This window comes from Hemitrygon akajei, chromosome 7, assembly GCF_048418815.1.
Source record: "Hemitrygon akajei chromosome 7, sHemAka1.3, whole genome shotgun sequence".
NCBI lineage: Eukaryota > Metazoa > Chordata > Chondrichthyes > Myliobatiformes > Dasyatidae > Hemitrygon > Hemitrygon akajei.
Genome location: NC_133130.1, coordinates 65,633,533 through 65,654,847, shown reverse-complemented (window position 1 = coordinate 65,654,847; position 21,315 = coordinate 65,633,533). Strand labels below are relative to the sequence as shown.

Here is a 21,315-nt window from a genome sequence, read left to right as displayed (position 1 = left end):
CTTAAGAAAAGGGTACACAATTACATTGTAACCTATTACTTGAGATATAAAAATAAATTTTAAAACAAAAGATAGTTTCATTTGTAACTGTGAAGAAAATTCAGAGCAGCTTGATTCTTTTTCATTCGGCATGCATTAAAAGCCCCTTGTGTCATAAATTTATGATTTCCAGAAATATTAACAAAAATGTTGTTTTTCTGATCTCCTCTTCCCATCAGATATCAACAGAATTGCAATGTGTGGCTTTGTGGAATTATACCGCACAGTATTTGTGAAATTATATTTTGTACAGATATAAAAACTCTATATTGTTTAAATAGTACAGCCTCAGAATAGAAGGGCATCCTTTTAGAATGGAGATGAGGAGGAATTTCTTTAGCCAGAGAGTGGTGAATCTGTGGAATTCTTTGCCACAGGCAGCTGTGGAGGCCAGTCCTTTTTGTATATTTAAGGCAGAGGTTGATAGATTCTTGGTTGGTCAGGGATACAGGGAGAAGACAGGAGAATAGGGCTAAGACAAAAATTGGATCCACTGTGATGATATGGCAGAGCAGATTCAATCAACTGTTGGCCTAATTCTGCTCCTTTATCTTATGGTCTTACAATATTTCTGTAGTATAGTTTTATGTAGGGATTCTCCCTGTATGATGACACAATTTATGGCTGCAAAATTCTGCACTGTCAAATCAGCTTAATGGTCAACTCCAGGGGATTTTTTAAAAAAACTTGTATAAAATGCTCTACTCCTTCATGTTAAGCAAAATTGTCATTTCTTTCTAGATGTTTTAAAAGAACTTGTTCTTCTGAGTCCTCATGATTTCCTTCATACTTTGGTACCATTCCTTCAGCACAATCATTGTACATACCACCATAGTAATATACCAAGTAAGTGCAATCTTTAAGTAATCAATCAGTATTTCTAAAAAAAAATCTCTTTAATTGTCTTTGAAAATAATGCTTTATATATCTTTAAAATTTGTTTTACAGTGTCTTTAGGCCCCTATTTTCCCTGTCGTGAGAACATAAAGTTAATGGGTGGAAAGAATAATATCCGCCCTCCCCGTCCAGAGCTCAATATGTGCCTCTTGCCCACAATGGTGGAAACTAGTAAGGTATGTTGAGCCTCCATGGAAGTGTTCTAATTAGGACAAGGCTTACAAGTATGGGTACTTTTTTTAAAGACAAATTTGAGAAAAAGTCATTTTTATGCAGAGCTTTTGTTGCTCAATTTCACAACCTGCGTTTCAAATTTCTGACCATCAGCACGGTGATCATATAAGGTAATGACTGCATTATTACATGCTTAAACAGTCCTGAGGAAAAGGACTACCTGAAATATCTGCATATGCATCTTTACATTTACTCATAAAAAAGATAACTTGTGCTTATTTAATGGTTTCTTTCTTAATTTTTTTTGCATTTATATTATCACATATCTATTAAAGTTCTTTGGATGACAATTTTGATCTCCCTTTATTTATTATAATTTAAGCATAGATATGTTTTATGGATTTGTTCTTGTGTTTAAACCTAGTATTTATTGTTCAACCCACAAAACTGTTTGTACTTGAATTTCCATCTGGCAGCTCTGATGCAAACTTGTACTACCTGTTACCTCTTGTATTCTATCTAATTTAAAAGAAAATGGTGTTTGATGTACTATCCAAAAAAGTAACTGTGAACATTATATTTTTTGTCCATTAATTTTTGTACATAAAAATATCATTTACGTTTTGTATACGGCATGCTTCCAAAGAAGCACTATGAACTATTAGTTGTTTTGACTCTCACAAACAATGCCTATACAGGAAATACCCCCAAATTTAATTTTATTCCTATTCCAGGTTTCAGGGTTTCGAGCATAAAAATATATTGATATTTAGTTTTTGGACTGCATGTTAAATTTCTATTTTCAAACTGGTGAAAACAAATGGTAACAATTTTGTGAAGACCTTCTTGTTTCTTCTAATTCTAGTTTGTTTTTCAGGGAAAAGATGATGTTTATGATCGTGTGCTAGTCGATTACTTCCTTTCATACCATCAGTTCATCCATCTCCTGTGCCGAGTAGCAGTGAACTGTGAAAAATTTACAGAAACCCTGGTGAAATTAAGTATGGACTAACCTAATCTTTTTGAATGGCTAATTATTTGTATTTTAATCTGTTTTTCTTTAAACTTTGTTGCTTTAGTTTCTGATAATTAAAATAAAAATCATTAATTTGAATAGTTTATAAATATCCTTGTCAGATGCACTTAAGCGCTGTTCAAAAGCCGTCGAAAATGCTTCAGTGGACATCAGGTCAGTCCAGAGATCCAACATTTAAGATTAGGTCAAAAGTTGTTTTGACTCTGTTGGATGGCTTTTGGATCTAAATCTGAAGCAGTTTTATGCAGCAGGGCAGGCGAGATTGTATGGTGGGTGGAATCTGGGACTAACTGACACTTTCAACAGACTTCTGTGATCTAGTACAGTTTTGCTTTGTAAACTTCAAACAAAGCTCAGTAGCATAATTTCAGATTTCATTTTTATGTGTAGTTACATAATCACTCTACAGCATCCTTCAAAACGTCACAGAAGCTTAGATATATACAGTACCTTCAACTTAGAAAGCAAATCAAGGTAGTTTATTGGGATAAAGTCATGATATAGTTTCTAGTGAAAATGATAAATTAGGAGAAAGGATCAAGAAGGTAGGTTTCAAAGATAAAATGAATAGGAGGTGCAGGTACAGAAGAACTTAAGGAAGTCATTTAAAAGAGTAATGCTGGAGAGATGATTAGACAAACAATATTGGATAAGTATTATAAAGTGCAAGATATATAGAATCCCAATAGAGGTCAAGTTACTTTAGGGAGAGGAAATTCTATTTTTTAAAAGATATATAATTTATTTTTAACTTTTACCCAGTCTTAGTTTCTTCTGTTGCTGCTTCCCCTCTTCTTAATTTTTCTGTGGGTTAAAGCAGTTGGCTCATTTATTGTGGGGAAAGAATACTTGAAATAGCTTCAAGAGATTGGGGGTGCAGTTGTGGGAGTTTTGTTTCGGGACATTCCTGGAATTTTTACCCATGGTGTAGGAAGCAGACAACAAAAGCTCACTGATGTAATCCTGAATGTGCATTACGTGCTGCTTAGAAAGGGTTAGGCTGCTGAGGGTCAGATGGACTTTAGTGGGATGTTAACTACATTTCCACTCCTGGGAGTTTCTGCATAAAAAAAGTTATGAGAGCCCAGTTGACAAAAATTAAATGTGGTAAATGTCAGAATCAGGTTTATTATCACTGTCTAATACAATGTGAAATCTGTTGTTTTGCAGCAGCAGTAGAGTACAAAGGCATAAAATCACTATAAATTATAAAATAAATAACTAGTACAAAAAAGAAATAATGAGACAGTGTTTATGGACCATTCAAAAATCTGTTGATGGAGGGTACAAAGCTGCTCTTGATCTATTGAATATGGGTCTTCAGGCTCCTTGTACTTACTCCCTGATAGCAGTAACAAGAAATGTGTTCTAGATGGTGAGGAACATTAATAATGTATGTCACCTTCTTGAGGCACCGCCTCTTGAAAATGTCCTCAGTGGTGGGAGGTTTGTGCCTGTGATGGAACTGGTTAAGTTCACAACCCTCTGCAGTTACTAATGACCCTGTGCATTGGAAGCTTTATATCAGGCTTTAATGTAGCCAGTCAAAATACTCTCCACTGTACAATAAAATTTACAAGAGTCTTTAGTGATATACCAAATGTCTTCAAACTTCTCTAACAAGGCAGAGCTATTGGTGTAACTTCTTCTTGATTGCATCAAGTGTGTTGGGCCCAGGACAGGTCCTCAGAGATGTTGACACCCAGGAACTTAAAGCTACTTCTTTTCCACTACTGATCCCTCAATGAGAGCTGGTGTATGTTATCCTAATTTCCTTTCCCTGAAGATAGCAATCAATCCTGTGGTTTTGCTGATACTGAGTGTGAGATTGTTATTGCAATACCACTCAACCAGACAGTCTACATTGCACCTCTTCATTACCATCTGTGTGATAGACTCTTCAATTAATAAAGAAATAAATAAACTTGAAGACTTAATGAATGAGGAAGAAGAAACTTTGATAAATTATCTGTATTGCCATTAATCCCTTTATGACTTTAAAATTTAAATCATTATTCTTATTTAATTTCTGAAATTGTAAGATTTAGAAGTTTTAATTTATTAACTTTATTTGAATCTATGTAAAATTTGATTTCATTACTTGTTCTAAGGTTTTGTATATGTAACCACTATAGCTTTTAATGGTTTCTTCATAAATTATCCAAACTTTATGAAAACAAATTACATACCAGCCATTTGCATGGCATTCCATTTGAAAACTTATTTTAACTCACTGTTGAAAATTTAGAAAGATGAGTGTGTCTACATTGTCCATTATTGAACTGTAATTCAAATTGTTATTTTTGCTTCTTCATTGACTGTGTGGTTTATTTTGTCATTATATAGGTGTCCTGATAGCATATGAAGGTTTACCTCTGCATTTAGCATTATTCCCTAAACTGTGGACAGAGATTTTCCAATCTCAGGTATTTTGCCTCTTTTCTCATTTGTGGGTGTGCTTTAATTTCACCTTTGAGAATAAATAAATTGTGATAATTATTTCATATGATTAAAACGTTTTTTTAAATTTTAAGAGTCTGACAATATTGATAATTTGTTGGCATCTCTAGTTTTAGATTATTTTTGGCTTATTGAGTTAGATCCTTAACAGGTAACTTATGAGTGTTATAGAAAATTAAAGAGCTGCAAATGATGGAAATCTGAAATAAACACAGACAATGTTGAAAACTATCAGCAGGCCTAACAAAGGGTCTTCAACTTGAAAACATTAACTGTACTTCTCTTTTCACATATGCTGCCTGACCTGTTGAATGTCTCAAACATTGTCTGTTTTTATGTTTCATTATATGAAATAGATTGATGTTAAAGTTATGAAGTGTTTCATGGACAAGTATGTATATGGAGATGTTTTTTAAAAAATGCTACCTTTATTCTAAAACTATACAATCCCTATTGTTTCAGATGTGAGAGATGATTTTCATCGAGATGTGTGTGAAAGCTTGCAATCTTTATTAGTAATTTGGATGAGGGATCAAGCTTGAAATATCCCAGTTTGTAGTTGATGCAGTCAGGTTGTGAGGAGAACAAAGGCTTCAAGGCGATATAGCCAGTTTAAATGAAAAGAAAAAGATATAACAGAGGGAATATATTGTGAAAGAGTGTAAGGTCGTCCACTATGGGAGGAAAAAATTGAGGTTTTTTTTCTAAATGCTGAGAGACCAAAAGGTGTTAGTAAACAGAGACCTTAGACCAAAAGGCATATCAGGATTAGGCTATTTGGCCCATTGAGTCTGCTTCATTATTCCATCATTGCAGATTTATTTTCCCTCTGAACCCCATTCTCCTGCCTTCTCCCCATAACCTTTGACGCTTTTACTAATCAAGAACCTATCAACCTCCACTTTAAATATACCCAATGACTTGGCCTCCAAAGCCAACTGTGGCAATCAATTCCACAGATTCACCACCTTATGGCTAAAGAAATTCCTCCTGGTTACTGTTCTAAAGGGATGTCCTTGTTTTCTGAGGCTGACCTTCTGGTCCTAGACTCCCCCACTTTAAGAAACATCCACTCTATCTAAGCTTATCAATATTTGAAAGGTTTCAGTGAGATCCCCACCTGTCCTCTGAACTCTTGCAATTACTGGCCCAGACCAATCAAACGCTCTTCATATGTTTACCCCTTCATTCGCAGGATCATTCTCTTGAACCTCCTCGGGACCATCTCTAATGTTAACATATCCTTTCTTAGATAAATATTCCAAGTGACCAGTGCCTCACAAGGCCTTAGCAATACTTTCTTGCTTTTATATTCTAGTCCTCTCAAAATCAATGCTAACATTGCATTTGCCTTTCTTACCACAACTAATTTCTTACCACTACAAGTTAATCTTCAGGAAATCCTGCATGAGCACCCTCAAGTCCATTTGCACCTCTGATTTCTGAATTTCTCACTTTTTAGAAAATAAAAGAGTGACGGGTTATTCTTGTTTAGTGTTTTTTGAACATTAATATGAACGTTTAGCAAGCAATTAGGAAGGCAAGCAGTAGTTTAGCCTGACGTAAACACTTTGAGTACAAGAGTAGACAGTCGACTCCAATTATTTTTGAGATAATACCTGGAATATTTCATAGAGGTCTGGTCTCCCTAATCTCCCACAATGATGTTCTTGGAGAAAAAGATTACCAAATTTATTCTGGAGGTGGGGGTGACATTGTATGAGGAGAGATTAAACAGACTGAAGAATAGGAGGTGATCTTATTGAAATATACAAAAATGCCCACAGGTTTGATGTGAACAATGTTTCTGAGCCTGATTTTGAGTAACTAAAAGTTAGTTAGTATCAAGTTGAATGCAAAGGACATAAATCATTGGAATTCTGTACTCAAGTGGACTGTGGAGGCTCAGTGAAGGAAGAAGTAAGAGAGACGGAGGGACACTCAGATATTAAGGAACCAAGGGGTATGGGGTTAATGCTACAAAGTGATGCTGACTATTGATAGGGCAAGCATAAGGTGCTGAATTGCATATACTGCACCCATATCTTTTAAGTTCTTATGTATGAACAGTTTTCCCTATAGTTGCTGTAAAATCAACAATTTACAGCAGGATAGAAATCAGTTAAAATTTAAATTATGCAATATAACTTAATATGCTTTGTTTTGGTGCCATTAGTTCTGTTCATGACAAATATGCACTTAATAGTTGACACATCAAGTCAGTGGTACCTCAAAATAATGCCATTTGTCAGCCCATTCACCTAGCTAGAATTGTTACCAGAAGTTCCCCCTCCAGCTGTGCAAATTGATTCAGCTACACAGGGTGAATTTCACTGGCCAGAATTATCCAAAGCTATAATGGTGAGGTCTTCAAGTTGGTAGTGCTTCTTGTCTCCATTGAAGAGGGCACCACTGGTGAAGCTACCTAAAGACCTTTAACAGTGAATAAAACTCCATGCCCAGTATTGTAGCATCAAAGTAAAAAAGGATTTTAAATAGTTTTGAATGTCCCTAATGTAATTAATAGACAGTTTAGCTAAAAACACATAACCAAAAGCATTAAATGGAAAATATTTTTAATAAATTAATGTTTAGCTCCAAAACCAAAACTCTACAATTGCTGTTGAAATTGATGGCAGAGCAAATCCTGGAGGTATTTTCCTCTCCTTTGGCAATACTGGATTTTGTGGAGGTTAATACTGGAGAAAATTGTGCTTTCCTGTACTTGTAATAAGTCTAAGGCTTACCAATGTTTAAATGATGAAACCTCTGAGATTCTGTTTGGAACTGTTGGAATTAGGTGATGATGTCTAGGTCATTATAAAGAGTAACTGTTCTTTAAAGTGTATGAAATTCAGCCATATTCAGGGGCTGAATCTTCTCCATGGGGAAACTGCTAGTTAGAGAACAGAAGCAAGACCTAACCATCTTTAGCTTACTGATCCTCTTGGCTGCTAAGAGAGAAACAACTTAATACTGCACAAATAAACCTCATTAAGTTTTTGTACACTTCTCATTTGTGACTTTCTTTTCCAGTCAACTATGGCAAAGAATTGTGTTAAACTGCTGTGTGATGAACCAGTATTTGCTGAATATATTAAGTGTATTCTTATGGACGAAAGGATCTGTATAAACAACAATGCAGTTTATACCTTTCTTGCATGTTTCCTCCCCAAGGTATGTTGTCACATTTGTTTCCACACTGTAATCGATATTCATTATTAAAATTTCACCTGGTGTCTTACTCTTACAGAATTTTTTAAAATCATTGCAAACCCATGGTATACGTTAAGGAAATTTGATTTGGTCATGAGTGTTTATGTGTTGGTCTCTGATGGATTATTAGGTCTTTGAGAGTAAGTGGCTAGTTTTGGTATTTAGAGCTGAATTAACTGTCATCTCTGACTGTAAACTTAACAGTAATGCAGGACCTCGACATATTCAGGTTAGGGAGTAAGGTTACTTTCAAGCTGAAACTGCACGTGACTCAATAGCAAAATTGGGTTTAATCACTTTCTCAAGCAATCAGGTGATCAAGGGTGATAAATGAAGAACACCCAATTTAGTAGGATACCTACCATGCAATTTGTAAAGCTAAAAGCTAGCAGAATGGTCAGTATTCTTAAAGAGAAAAAATGTGTAAAATGAACAAGGAAAGAAAAAAAATAGTGAAAATTGTAAGACACTTAGTCAGCTTAACGTTTTTGCTAAGCTTAGTCCAGCCATTCTGAAAACAAAAATTCCAGATAAACTTTAGTTTCAATTGATGCAAATCAGCAACAATTTTCTAGCAAATTATAAATGCATTTACATAAGTTGAAGTAATTGCATAAAATTTATTGATTGCAATTTATTATTTTGCTGGTTTTGAAGATTAATGTATAGTTTTATCTTAAACCCTTGCTCTATGTTATTATAATTCACCTTTACCTTTTAATTATTGACTTTAATTCTGTTAGCTGATTTTGTTATAGTTTCGTTGCGATTGTTATTTCTGGTTTGTCATGTTCCAAATTTTTGTTTGTTTTTACTTCAGTCACTTTTTTGTCTTTTAATTTTCAAGTTTCTACTTCCTAATGTCCAATGCAAGTCAAGAATTATAGCATCTGATCCTCTTTCTTAAGCATATCCCTTGTTGATACCTCTCACAAGACTCATGTAAAATTGAAGTGTACAGTTCTTGCAAAATAAAATGTAACTGTCCGTGGAGTGGACAAATTGTCACAGTGAAATGCACTTTTCGAAGAATATAATCTCAGGTTAAAAATTATCTTCTACAGAAACAATGCTGCCTTTGTGAATACAACCCTTCATGGAATCACAAGAAGGCTGCAGTGCAGAAAAAGCCATTCCATACACACCCTGCACTAGAGCAGCTAGCTTGTCCTGCTGTGCAGCTTTTCAAATAATTTTCATCCACGTAGTTATCTGGTTTCCTTTGAAACACCAGGATAGAATTTTTATGAAAAAGAGGAGAATTTTGGAAACACTTAACTGATGAGGCAGAATCAGCAGAATGTAAAAAATAATTAACATGTGTTACGAAAACCCCGTAACCAGGTAACTTACCAGCAAAGATAGATGGATCAGCTGAGTCGGATGCTACTATTTTCAAACGTTTTATTCAATAAGGGCACAAACGTATGGTTAATACAAAACATTCAAATCGTCAAAACTCAATCTAAAACACCGGTGTAACCATAATCAATCAGAAATAAGCTCTTTCGTTGTCTAGGGTATATAATACTGAGTCCAATTGGAAATATAAAGAGTCACTCTGAAGTCTGCAGGCTTTTGGTTTCACGTGTTGGAGAGAGAGAGATTAACGGAAAAACTTGCCCAAAACATCCATGGAATCAGGGGAGCGATCTTCCCCGTTGTTAGTTAAAAGCGATCTTCCGTTGGTTCCAGCCACAAACCCCGCATTCGGAATTTAACGCACGTGGCTTCGTTCAAAATGGCTTCCCGTTCCCACGGGAAGCGGTATCGTGCTTCTTGGTGTTTCTTCTTGGTGCGTCTGAGGGTCGTCCTCTTTCAGACCCTTCTTTATACTGCCTCACGGGATCTCAGGTGTCAATCAGGTTGCAGGTGATGCAATCTCTCTCTCAACCAGCCCACTTTGCCCGAGGGCTTTACAATGTCCCTGCGAGTTGGCACGTCTGCAGTTCCCAGGTGTCTCCTGAGAACAATGCCACAGTCACCAGCTTTTGTCCCAGTGGAATGTCTTTCCATTTCCTGTGTCCATTCAGCCTGTCTCTCTCTCTCTCTTGGGTCATTGACCCCCCTTTCACTAGGGCTCTTGCAATTCTCACAAAGGAGGGGGCTGGTATCATAACACCTCCCCTCTTAAAAAGGTTTTTACCAGCGGTTAAAACCCAGAGTGGTACAGTCTTACAGAAATTTTGAATCTAATACAATACAGCTGCTTTTCTTTTCACTACAGAGTAATACAGTTATACATTCAAGTCAGCATCTAAACAGTTAACAAGTACAGTGCCCCTTTTCTTTAATACCTTAACCTCATGTGCCCTACTAACGCCTGGTAGCATCAAACTTCAGCTCAATAACCACCTTATTTATTTGCTTTCTTCGGCAACATAACTAAGGAGGTGTGATCTTAGCTTACATACATCTACAAAGGTTCATGCAAAAGACAAATTTTTATGCTACTTTCAAACTTAACAGTCAAGCTTCCATGGGTGTTGTCTTTATTATTCACATACTTTGTCAAAATCCCTTAAAACCGGCTTCTGCTATTTTAAAAATCGCGCCCCCATTAACCCTCGCCTTTTTTCCGGTTAATTCCCTCGTGGCGATCTTGGGCACCCTGGCGAAATAAGCTTTCGCCCGCTCCTTTCATAGGAGTTATTTTATCAGCGTGTTCCAAACTTAGACCACCCAATTCCTTAATTTTAGGCCATTTGTCGTTTTTCTCTTCAGGACCCGTCATGCTATTAGTTTCCAATTTAAGATCCGCAAGCGATCTCGCTTTGTTCAGACAGCATTTCAAATTCTGCCTTTTCACAGCACCCTCTTGAATAACAATAGCGTGTGGGGCACCTTTACATTCCAAATCAACCTGTAATTGATTCGCAGGCACCGTGTTACCAAGCCATTGTCTCTGCAGCCTGGTTGCTGCTTCTGACATCAATCCAGACATTAAATTTTCTTCCTTTGATTTGGGAATTACAGATTTCCCGTCTCCCTCCACAACAACAGTTATCTCCCCATTCGTAAACTCCACATTAACTCTGAAGACCCCCTTCTGTACAACCCTCTGGGAACTCACACTTCCCAAGGTTAACCCCTTTTTCCCCGAACCAGGTCTATCTGACTCACGAGGACGGCCGCCCCGTTCCCCTGAATCAAATACCTCAGACTTCCCCTGAGCTCCGTTACCAGGGTCAGCACCACGTGCATCCCCATCTTGGACACACTCAAACGGGACATTGGCCTCTTCCAGGCTTTCAACACCCGTACCTTTTTCAAATTCTAACGTCCCCCGATCCTTCCAGTTACTCTCTAGGCAGCCCCCCGTTGGGGAAGGCGCAACCCTGCGAGCTGAAACAACCTCCTCGGCCATTTCAGCTGACTTCTCCACGGCAAGGGTACCCTTCTCCTCTAAGACTGCCCTCATTTCACTCTCGGGACCATCGAGAACATCTTTAGGACTCTCAACTTCTCCAAACAATTCTGCCAAACCAGACAGATCAACCACGTCCAACTCTGGACGTTTTAACAGCTTTATCCGTTTCTCATCTTTATTTCCTACCTCTAGGACCTTTCTCTTCACTAAGGGGAGGGCTATCTCCTTACCCTTACCCCATTTTACTTTACTACCTTCCGTTTTACCACCCTCTGAACCCTCGTGGTGTAGGGTCGGTAAAAACGTCTGGGCCAATTTCAAACTGCGCGCGGTCCCAGTCGCCGCTGTCGACAGGCTGCGAGTGACCGCGCATGCGCGATAGCTCGGGGACTCCATGGGCGGGGCCTCAACTATCAGGGCGGTTCCCATCTTCCCACCCGCGAGGTCATTACCCAACAGGAGGTCCACGCCCTCCCCCGGTAACTCCGGCAGGACTCCTAGCTCCACAGGTCCCGACACCAACTCGCAATCGAGAAAGACCCTATGCAAAGGCACGACCGTGATCTGGTTCCCGATTCCTCTCAGGGCAACCTCCCCCGTCCGAGGGCCGAAATTTAACACATTACGGCTAATTAACGATAGTTCCGCCCCCGTGTCTCTCCAAATTCGTACAGGGATGGGGGGGTCCCCTTCCCTCAAAGACACGGTTCCTTCGGAACTAAATGTCTCCCGCCCCTCCGGTACTCCATCTACCTGGGGCCCTCTTGTCAACGTCCTGATTACCACTGCACGCCCGATAGGGATCGCTGCTCTCTCCCTCTCTGGCTCCTTTCTCAGAGCAAAGCACTTTGATGCAATATGTCCCACCTTTCCACAATTAAAACAGTTTAAACCAGGAGATCTCCAGGTTTCCTGTCTGTTATCCTCACTTTTTGTGCTAGCTCCCGGTGGAGTTTCTCCCTTAGCCGGCGGACTGTCCCTACCATTCCGACGGTCTCTCGGGTAACTTTTTGGCGAGGAAAACTTTTTCTTGTGGGTTAGGGCATATTCATCTGCGAGCCTAGCCATCTCTGAGATGGACTGATTCGTCCTCTCACTTAAATACATTCGGATCTCTTCCGGAACGCAACTTTTAAATTCCTCAATCAAAACTAGCTCCCTGAGACGCCCATAGTCCTCGGCCACCTTTTCAGCTGTGCACCAACGATTCAAGAGCACACCCTTCTCATGGGCTAGCTCGGTATACGTTTGATTCCACCCTCTTTTTAAATTTCGGAACCTTTGTCTATACGCCTCAGGTACTAACTCGTAACCTCGGAGAATGGCCTCCTTTACTTGATCATAATTCCCGTCCCTTTCTGTGGGCAGCGCGGCATATACCCGCTGTGCTTTTCCTCGTAACACACTTTGTAACAACGCCACCCATTGCTCTCTGGGCCACTGCTGATTCTCTGCCACCTTTTCAAAGAGCAAGAAATAACTATCAACATCCGTCTCCTCGAACGGAGGTACTACTCTCAGCTCCCGACTAACATTAAACCGCTCTCTCCTTAGCTCCTCCCTCTCTCTTTCTCTCCCCGCTGCCGCTCTCTCGGCTGCTGCTAACTCTCTGATCCGAATTTCATGCTGTCTTTGCCTCTCAGCTTGATCCTGCTCGTTTTCCATCTCTAACCCCTTCGCCAAATTTAACAAGTCTGATTTGGTGCTCACCTCTAGCGCCGCCACAGTCGCGTTTTTCATAAATTCACACACGTCCATCTTTGCTGGTTTTTCTGTCTGGCTACCTGCGTACCAGATCCAAATTACTTTTTTTTTGACTTACAATCCCGATTGACTGACCTCCCCCTTTTTGGTGTCAAATCCCGAGACGAGAACCCCACTTGTTACGAAACCAGTAACTGGTTTCACTTACCAGCAAAGATAGATGTGTCAGTTGAAGTCCAATGGTACTATTTTCAAACGTTTTATTCAATAAGGGCACAAACGTATGGTTAATACAAAACATTCAAATCGTCAAAACTCAATCTAAAACACCGGTGTAACCATAATCAATCAGAAATAAGCTCTTTCGTTGTCTAGGGTATATAATACTGAGTCCAATTGGAAATATAAAGAGTCACTCTGAAGTCTGCAGGCTTTTGGTTTCACGTGTTGGAGAGAGAGAGATTAACGGAAAAACTTGCCCAAAACATCCATGGAATCAGGGGAGCGATCTTCCCCGTTGTTAGTTAAAAGCGATCTTCCGTTGGTTCCAGCCACAAACCCCGCATTCGGAATTTAACGCACGTGGCTTCGTTCAAAATGGCTTCCCGTTCCCACGGGAAGCGGTATCGTGCTTCTTGGTGTTTCTTCTTGGTGCGTCTGAAGGTCGTCCTCTTTCAGACCCTTCTTTATACTGCCTCACGGGATCTCAGGTGTCAATCAGGTTGCAGGTGATGCAATCTCTCTCTCAACCAGCCCACTTTGCCCGAGGGCTTTACAATGTCCCTGCGAGTTGGCACGTCTGCAGTTCCCAGGTGTCTCCTGAGAACAATGCCACAGTCACCAGCTTTTGTCCCAGTGGAATGTCTTTCCATTTCCTGTGTCCATTCAGCCTGTCTCTCTCTCTCTCTTGGGTCATTGACCCCCCTTTCACTAGGGCTCTTGCAATTCTCACAAAGGAGGGGGCTGGTATCATAACACATGGCTGTAACACCCATAGTCAAAACTAATGATTGATTTCAGGATTGAATGGGCTTTCTCATCTTTTCTGGTAGAGAAATCCAAATCCTAACTACCGTAGATTCCGGACTACAGAGCGCACCTGATTAAAAGCCGCTGGCTCTAATTTTAGAAATAAAATCAATTTTTTAATTGTAAAGGCCGCACCGGATTTTAGGCCGCACCGCTACTTTTAAATATACATACGTATCGGTAACACAAATTACGTTGCATATACTTTTTTACTGAACAGCACGAACAACATTCCAATATCTCCTAGCGACTGGTAAAAATATATATACTGCGAGCCTTTAACTTAAAAGCAGCGTTTTCGCTCGGGTCTGACGCGCTTGCGTAACGCGATCGGGTCTGACGCGCTCGGGTCTGACGCGCTTGCGTAACGCGATCGGGTCTAATCGGGTCTGACGCGCTTGCGTAACGCGATCGGGTCTAATCGGGTCTGACGCGCTCGGGTCTTGCTTTTCTTCGAGTATTTTCCATGTTGATGAGGGTGAGTACAAATGACTGATTTACAATAATTTAATTGTGAAAGTGCGCTTGATTTATCGTACAATTTCATTGGACCTCTGTGAACTACTCATCAATTTTATTGGTCTACTGTTACGAGGCAAAATGTTTACGAGGCGGCATGAAAAAAAACCATGTATTAGCCGCTCTGGATTAAAGGCCGCAGAGTTCAAAGCTGTTCAAAATGTGGGAAAAAAGTAGCGGCTTATAATCCGGAATCTACGGTACATGATGCATTTAAAATAAAATTCCTCATCACTTTTTTGAAAATCGCCTTTATTCCGTGTCCTCTGATTCTTGACCTCTCCAATGGGAAAAGGTCAAGAATCTCACCATGTATGCTTGTCTACATACTCCATTATTTTAAATATTTTTTCATATCCCCAGTTAACCTCTATTTTTGCGGGGAGAACAACCCCAGATTTCCCAATTTAACCACATAATGAAAGTTACTCATCACTGGAACCAGTCCTCTCATCTTTTTCTAAAGTAAAGTGCCCAGAACTGGATAAGGTACTCCAGTTATGGGTAAACTAATATTTAGTCAAGATTCATCATGATTTTCCATCCTCTTGAAGTATGTGCCTCAAATTATAAATCCCAGAATCTCATATGCATTTTAAGCTGCTTTATCAATAACTGTCAGATTTCTGCAGATATCCTTTAATCGTTCCGTTCCTGTATACCTTTTAGAATTTTGTTCTCTATATTATCTCCTCGTTTTTTCCAAATAAAATGTAATTTTCTGCTTTAAATTTCATTGCCATGTGTCTGCAATTCTAGCAGTATGTTTGTATCCTCTTGAAGTGTAGTAGATTCTGTTTAATTGGGACACATCATGACCAGTACATTTTGGCCCAGTAAAGTGGCTGGCCCCAATGACTGAAGTTTCATGGAAATAGTTAAAAAGGTATAAAAAAAGCACACTACCATTTAACAGAATAACAAATTATGTATTTAAAAGAATTGCAGAACAAATTAGAACACTACCAGTAATACTGCAGTACTATAAAACTGTGCATTGATACCTAATAGTTATCGACAGAGGAGTTCATCCAGTGTACTCTGGCTCGTTCTTTTGAGTGATTGTAAATGAACGAACTCAGTGAAGAAACCTGGTGCGAATAATGGACTGCCTTCAGACAATGCTTTCAAAAATTGCATCCTCCAAATCTTCATTTTTATTGTAACATTCAAAATGACTGTCATTACTTCAAATCATTTCATTTTCACTTCTGGCTGTTTCAGGCATCTCCAATCTGAGTGCTTGAAAGCACAGTGAGCAGAGCAGGTTGGAATTGTCTTATTGCTTATTTCTCGCCAATTATCAGTGATGAAAATCACAGCTTTTTCAACAGTGTCCAAGTAAACTAAGGGAATCTTGGCTATTTTCTCAATTAGTTTTGTTTTTTTAAGAGCTGTCCCTAATATTGAATTGCCTCGAATAACCAATGACTGGAATCCACTGTGTTTTATTACCTTCCCATCAATTCACGGCACTTCTTCTAGCCTTGTAGATTTGGAAATTATATCTGTGCTCCTGTTGAATGTATATAAAAGAAATACAGTCAATCAAATATTAACCCCTGGGGTACACCTCTGTATGCTGTTCTCCTGCCTGAAAACAACCATTCATCACTGCTTCTTGTCACTTAGCCCAGTTTGGAATGCATCTATTAACCCCTTTTATTTTATAAGACATAGGAGTAGAATTAGGCCATTTGGCCCATTGGATCTGGTCTGCCCTTCCATCATAGCTGATTTATTATTCCTCTCAACCTCATTCTCCTGGATTCTCCCTATAATCTTTGATGTCCTTACTAATAAAGAAGCTATCACTGTCCACTTGAAAGGTATCTAATGACCTGGCTTTCACAGCCATCTGTGGCAATGAATTCCACAGACTCACTATCCTCTGGCTAAAGAAATACCTCCTCATATCTGTTCAAAAGGGACATTCAACTAGGCCTTAGCTCCCCCACTCTTAAGAAACATCATCTTCACATCCACTGTATCAAGGCTTTTCAATATTCAATAGGTTTCAATGAGATTGTCCTTCATTTTTCTAAAGTCTAGCAAATACAGGCCCAGAGCCATCAAATGCTCCTCATATATTAACTCCTTCTTTCCCATGATCTCATGAGCCTCCTCAGAACCCTCTCCAATGCCAGCTCATCCTTTCTTAGATAAGGGGCCCAAAACTGCTCACAATACTTCAAGTGCAGTCTGACCAGTGACTTATAAAGCCTCAGCATTACATTCTTGCTTTTGTATTCTAGTTCTCTTGATATGAACGCTAACATTGTATCTGACTTCTTTACTACCGACTCAACATGAATATCCCTTCAAGGCAGAAAGCAAAGCAGCAGGTTTTCAAATAGAAGTGAATAAAGAAAGAAGGGATGATTTTGATATGATACTTTCAGAGAACCAGAAAAGCATAGTTTAACCTGAAGGGGAAAAAAGACTTTTTGGCAATGTAGTTTTCAGGCAGTCTATCTAACAAAAGGAATAGAATGAAAAAAGCAGTCTTACAGTAGGAATTGACACAGAAGATGCAGTTGGCAATGTTCCTCAATGTTTGCAGTGGAAGAAGAGAGGGAAAAGTGTGTAGAAGTGATTTGTTGGAAAATAATGAAGCTTAAGCAAAAGACCCACATTTTTCTTTATAGAATATTAATTGGTTATTAAACAAATAACAGGAAATTGTGAGCTGATGCATCTTGAAAGGAATAATACAGAGAGGTAATGTAAAGTAAACGTTAGAATTTAAAAGTGGGTTCAAGAGCACATAGAACCAGGGAAGTCTGTAAATTTTTGAGAGTGGCAAGTGCAAGTTGACGTGACTGAAGGTTGCAGACGCCTTGGAAAGGGTTACAGAGAAAAATTAGCAGAGTGAGGGACTTCTGTTTAATGGAAAGACTCAAGATTGTGATTGTTCTTTGTGTGGGAAGGTTTGAATAATGATATTCAAGATTGTTCTCTAAGAGTAAATCAGAAGAAATAATTTCCTCTGGAGGGGGTATGTAGTAAGATATGAACTGGCATACACTCTGAAAGGCAGTGAAAGCAGATACATTTATAATCTTTGAAAAGGAAGTGGATGCATTATCTAAGAAGAAAATTGACAGATCATGGCAAAAGTGCTCAGTGATTGAATGAAATTGATAACTCTTGCAAAGAAGTGGTACAGGTGCAAACAGTCCCTTTTCTGCATTTCATTATTCAATAATACAAACCAAACTTCAAATATTTCAAGAGAATTCTGAAGGACTGCCAGAAATATGAGTGCTTGAATCACCTTTTGTGTTCAAAAGTGCTTTTGAAATCTTAATATACTGAATTTTTTTAATGTATCATCTTTACTCTTGATGTTTTCTCCCCAGGTTCAGAATCAGGTTTTTTCCAGTTCAAACTGTTCCAGTTTGATCAATAATTTGATCACAAGCTTAATAAATGAATACCATAACATTGAGCCAGAGCTTCTGGGACAGCGTGTTGAAATCTATAAAGTTGGTGCAATTTTAAATGGGGTAAGATACATATGGTCTTCGTTTTTTAAAAATGCTTTTATTCATCCTTTTGTAGGATCTTATGTTTTGAAAATTAATGCTACCTAATATATCTTGATCTTCATTTTGTATTCGTGGTCTTCAGGTGCTGTGACTTGGGTGGAATTTTACTGTATAGTCTACAATTTAGGCCCAAACAGCCCACCAGTGTGGCTTTTGAACATAGAATATGAAATTGGATTTTTTTTTTTTTTACCTTCGCTCTCCCTTGACCTTCACAACCGTTAATGAGATTGGCAGTAAAGGCTTAGTGTCAAACCTAATACAAAGGTATATGTACTCCAAACAGATTTTAGATAAATTTCTGTTTCAAAATGGGTTAGGTCATGATTGAAAGTGAGTCAAATGTTACTTAAATTTTTTGTAATCATCCCTCTTAAATGGAGACTTTTCTGCTAGTAATGGTTATGAGAAAGCATTTGAGATTTATACACTAAATCCCTTGGATTGTTGGCGGGAATTTTATGTAGTTTTTCATATTTGGCATTAAGTTTAGTTCAAGCTATACTTTCAAAAAAAATCCGCCATGTTCATTATGAACCTCCTACATGAAACATGTTAAGCCCTTTCTGGTTCCTACCTTGTGGCATGTCTGCATTTTACCTTTCATCACATTCTAGTTATTAGTATTTTAAAAGGAGTCGTAGGGCCAAATACAGCCAGCACAACAGGAGTGACTGAGTGCAGAGACAGAGACAGTGCTGAAATTGACAGTGTGGAAGATGAAGCCTGGCCTACAGAGGGACAACATGGAGAAAGAAGCTAGTCAAACAGGGATTCACAGCGATTTGAATAATTGTGCTTGCTGACTACTGTAAAATAGAAACTGAAGTCTTTGATTTATTTTACTATTAACAGGATATTCGAGCTCTTGCTTTGCTGCTTTCTATACACACCCCCAAACTACTGGACTCAGCACTAATCCAGACACTTCAGGATTTGTTAAACAAATGTAGAACATGTCAGCAACAGAAAAATGCATTACAGGAGCAAGAAGCAAAAGAAAGGAAGACAAAGGGTGAGTGTAAGAAATTGTTCTTATTGGCTGGAATAGAAGCTAACTATTGCTGGCCACTTCTGTATTGGAATGCATCCCCTCAAGAACTAATAGTTGACTTTAATACCAAATGCACGTTCGAAATGGAGAGCTGCCAATAAGTTTAAGAAGTTCTCTGAGACAGCTTTTCAATATAACACCGAAGGAATCCAAAATATCTTTAAAGGGAATAAAATTGGACTAGTTTAGGAAATAAACCAGCAGTTGTAATTCCTTCATGTTCAGGAAGCTACCTTAGCCAAAACAACGTGATTGTCTCCAAGTACAGTTGCAAGAAAAAAATTGTGAATGGTTTGCAATTACTTGGTTTTCTGCATTAGGTACTCAAAATATAGTCTGATCTTCATCTAAGTCACAATAATAGGTAAACACAGTCTGCCTAAACTAATAGCACACAAACAATTGTACTTTTCATGTCTTTTTGAACACATTATTTAATCATTCACAGTTCAGGCTGGAATAAGTATGTGAACTCATGTATTTCATAACTGGTAGAACCTCCCTTAGCAGCAAAATCCTCCACCAAATATTTCCTGGAGCTACTATTCAGACTTACACAATGGCAAGGAGGAATTTTAGATCATTCCTCCATACAAAACTGTTTTGGTTTATCAATATTTCTTTCTTTCTTTTTCAATCTTTTTATTATTATTATTATTAATATCAACATGATAAGATTAGTACATAAATAGTGGGATTACAAACTTACAAAGTTAAACTGAACATAAAAGGATACACAAGCAATAGTTACAATATAGTTAAGTCTTCCCAAATCATGAATGATACAAATATCATATAAACAGAACAAAACTAGGTATATATATATATTAAAAAAAAGAAAAGAGAAAAAGAAAAAAAAATTGAACCCTAAGAAAAACTAATCTAACAACTGTTACATAACCCTGTAACCAGGTAACTTACCAGCAAAGATAGCGGGATCAGCTGAGTCGGATGCTACTATTTTCAAACGTTTTATTCAAAAAGGGGCACAAGCATATGGTTAATACAAAACATTCAGCTCATATACATCGTCAAAACTCAATCTAAAACACCGGTGTAATAATAATCAATCAGAAATAAGCTCTATAGTTGTCTAGGGGTAATACTGAGTCCAATTGAAATATAAAGAGTCACTCAGAAGTTTGCAGGCTTTTCCCTTTTGGGAACCGCTGGGGTTTTCACGTTGTAGAGAGAGAGGTGGTTTAGAAAGGATAAACACTTGCCCGTTGTCTTTGCAGAGCAAATCCTTGGAATCAGGGGAGCAGGCTTCCCCGTTGTTAGTTAAAAGCAGTCTTCCGTTGGTTCTAGCCACAGATTCAAAATTTGGAATCTAACGCACGTGGCTTCCTTCAAAATGGCTTCCCGCTCCCACGGGAATCGGTATCGTGCTTCCTTGGTGTCTCCTTGGTGCGTCTGAGGGTTCCCCCCCCCTCAGACCCTCCTTTATACTTCTTCACGGGATCGCAGGTGTCAATCAGGTTGCAGGTAATGCGATCTCTCTCTCAACCAGCTCACTTTGCCCGAGGGCTTTTCACATGGTCTCCATGAGACAATAGTCAATGTCGCCTTTATTCTGCTTCTTGGGAGAACGTGGTCTTCCGCACGTCTCTTTCTCTCTTGGGTCAGTTGACCCCCCCTCGACTAGGGCTCTTGCGATTCTCACAAAGGAGGGGACCGAGGGCATAACACAACCTAACAGTAACTATTAAAGAGAAAAGAAGAAAAAAATTTGAATAATGGGCTGTTTATAGTGTATATTTTAAAAAAAGTACAAAATCATCAGTGTCGCCAACATATCCTCTCAACATATATATAATCAAAATCGGAAAAACGAATAGGCTTGGAACAGGGTCAAATTACATCATATAAAAATATTGAATAAATGGTCTCCATGTCTTTTCAAATTTAATAGAAGGGTCAAATACAACACTTCTAATTTTCTCCAAATTTAGACATAACATAGTTTGAGAAAGCTAATGAAATACGGTAGGGGGATTAATTTCTTTCCAATTCAACAAAATAGATCTTCTAGCAATTAATGTAAGAAATGCAATTATTCGACAAGCAGAAGAAGATAAATGGATTGAGTCCATCATTGGTAAACCAAAAATTGCAGTAATAGGATGAGGTTGTAAATCAATGTTCAGTACCGTGGAAATAATATCGAAAACGTCTTTCCAATATTTTTTCAAAAGCCGACATGACCAAAACATACAAGTTAAAGACACTATCTCAGAACGACATATGTCACATATAGGATTTATAT

General features: G+C 38.5%; 1 protein-coding gene across 3 annotated transcripts in view; it reads left to right on the top strand.

The window, feature by feature from the left end:
• Positions 1-21,315, top strand: part of usp34 (ubiquitin specific peptidase 34) — a 300,100-nt gene that overhangs the window by 263,857 nt on the left and 14,928 nt on the right. For all 3 annotated transcript variants that reach the window (XM_073051066.1, XM_073051065.1, XM_073051064.1), the window contains 7 exons: positions 781-885; positions 988-1,112; positions 1,988-2,111; positions 4,493-4,572; positions 7,643-7,783; positions 17,807-17,953; positions 18,851-19,010. In XM_073051066.1, the coding sequence (XP_072907167.1) occupies positions 781-885; positions 988-1,112; positions 1,988-2,111; positions 4,493-4,572; positions 7,643-7,783; positions 17,807-17,953; positions 18,851-19,010 (882 nt within the window). The remainder of the gene's footprint in view (positions 1-780; positions 886-987; positions 1,113-1,987; positions 2,112-4,492; positions 4,573-7,642; positions 7,784-17,806; positions 17,954-18,850; positions 19,011-21,315) is intronic.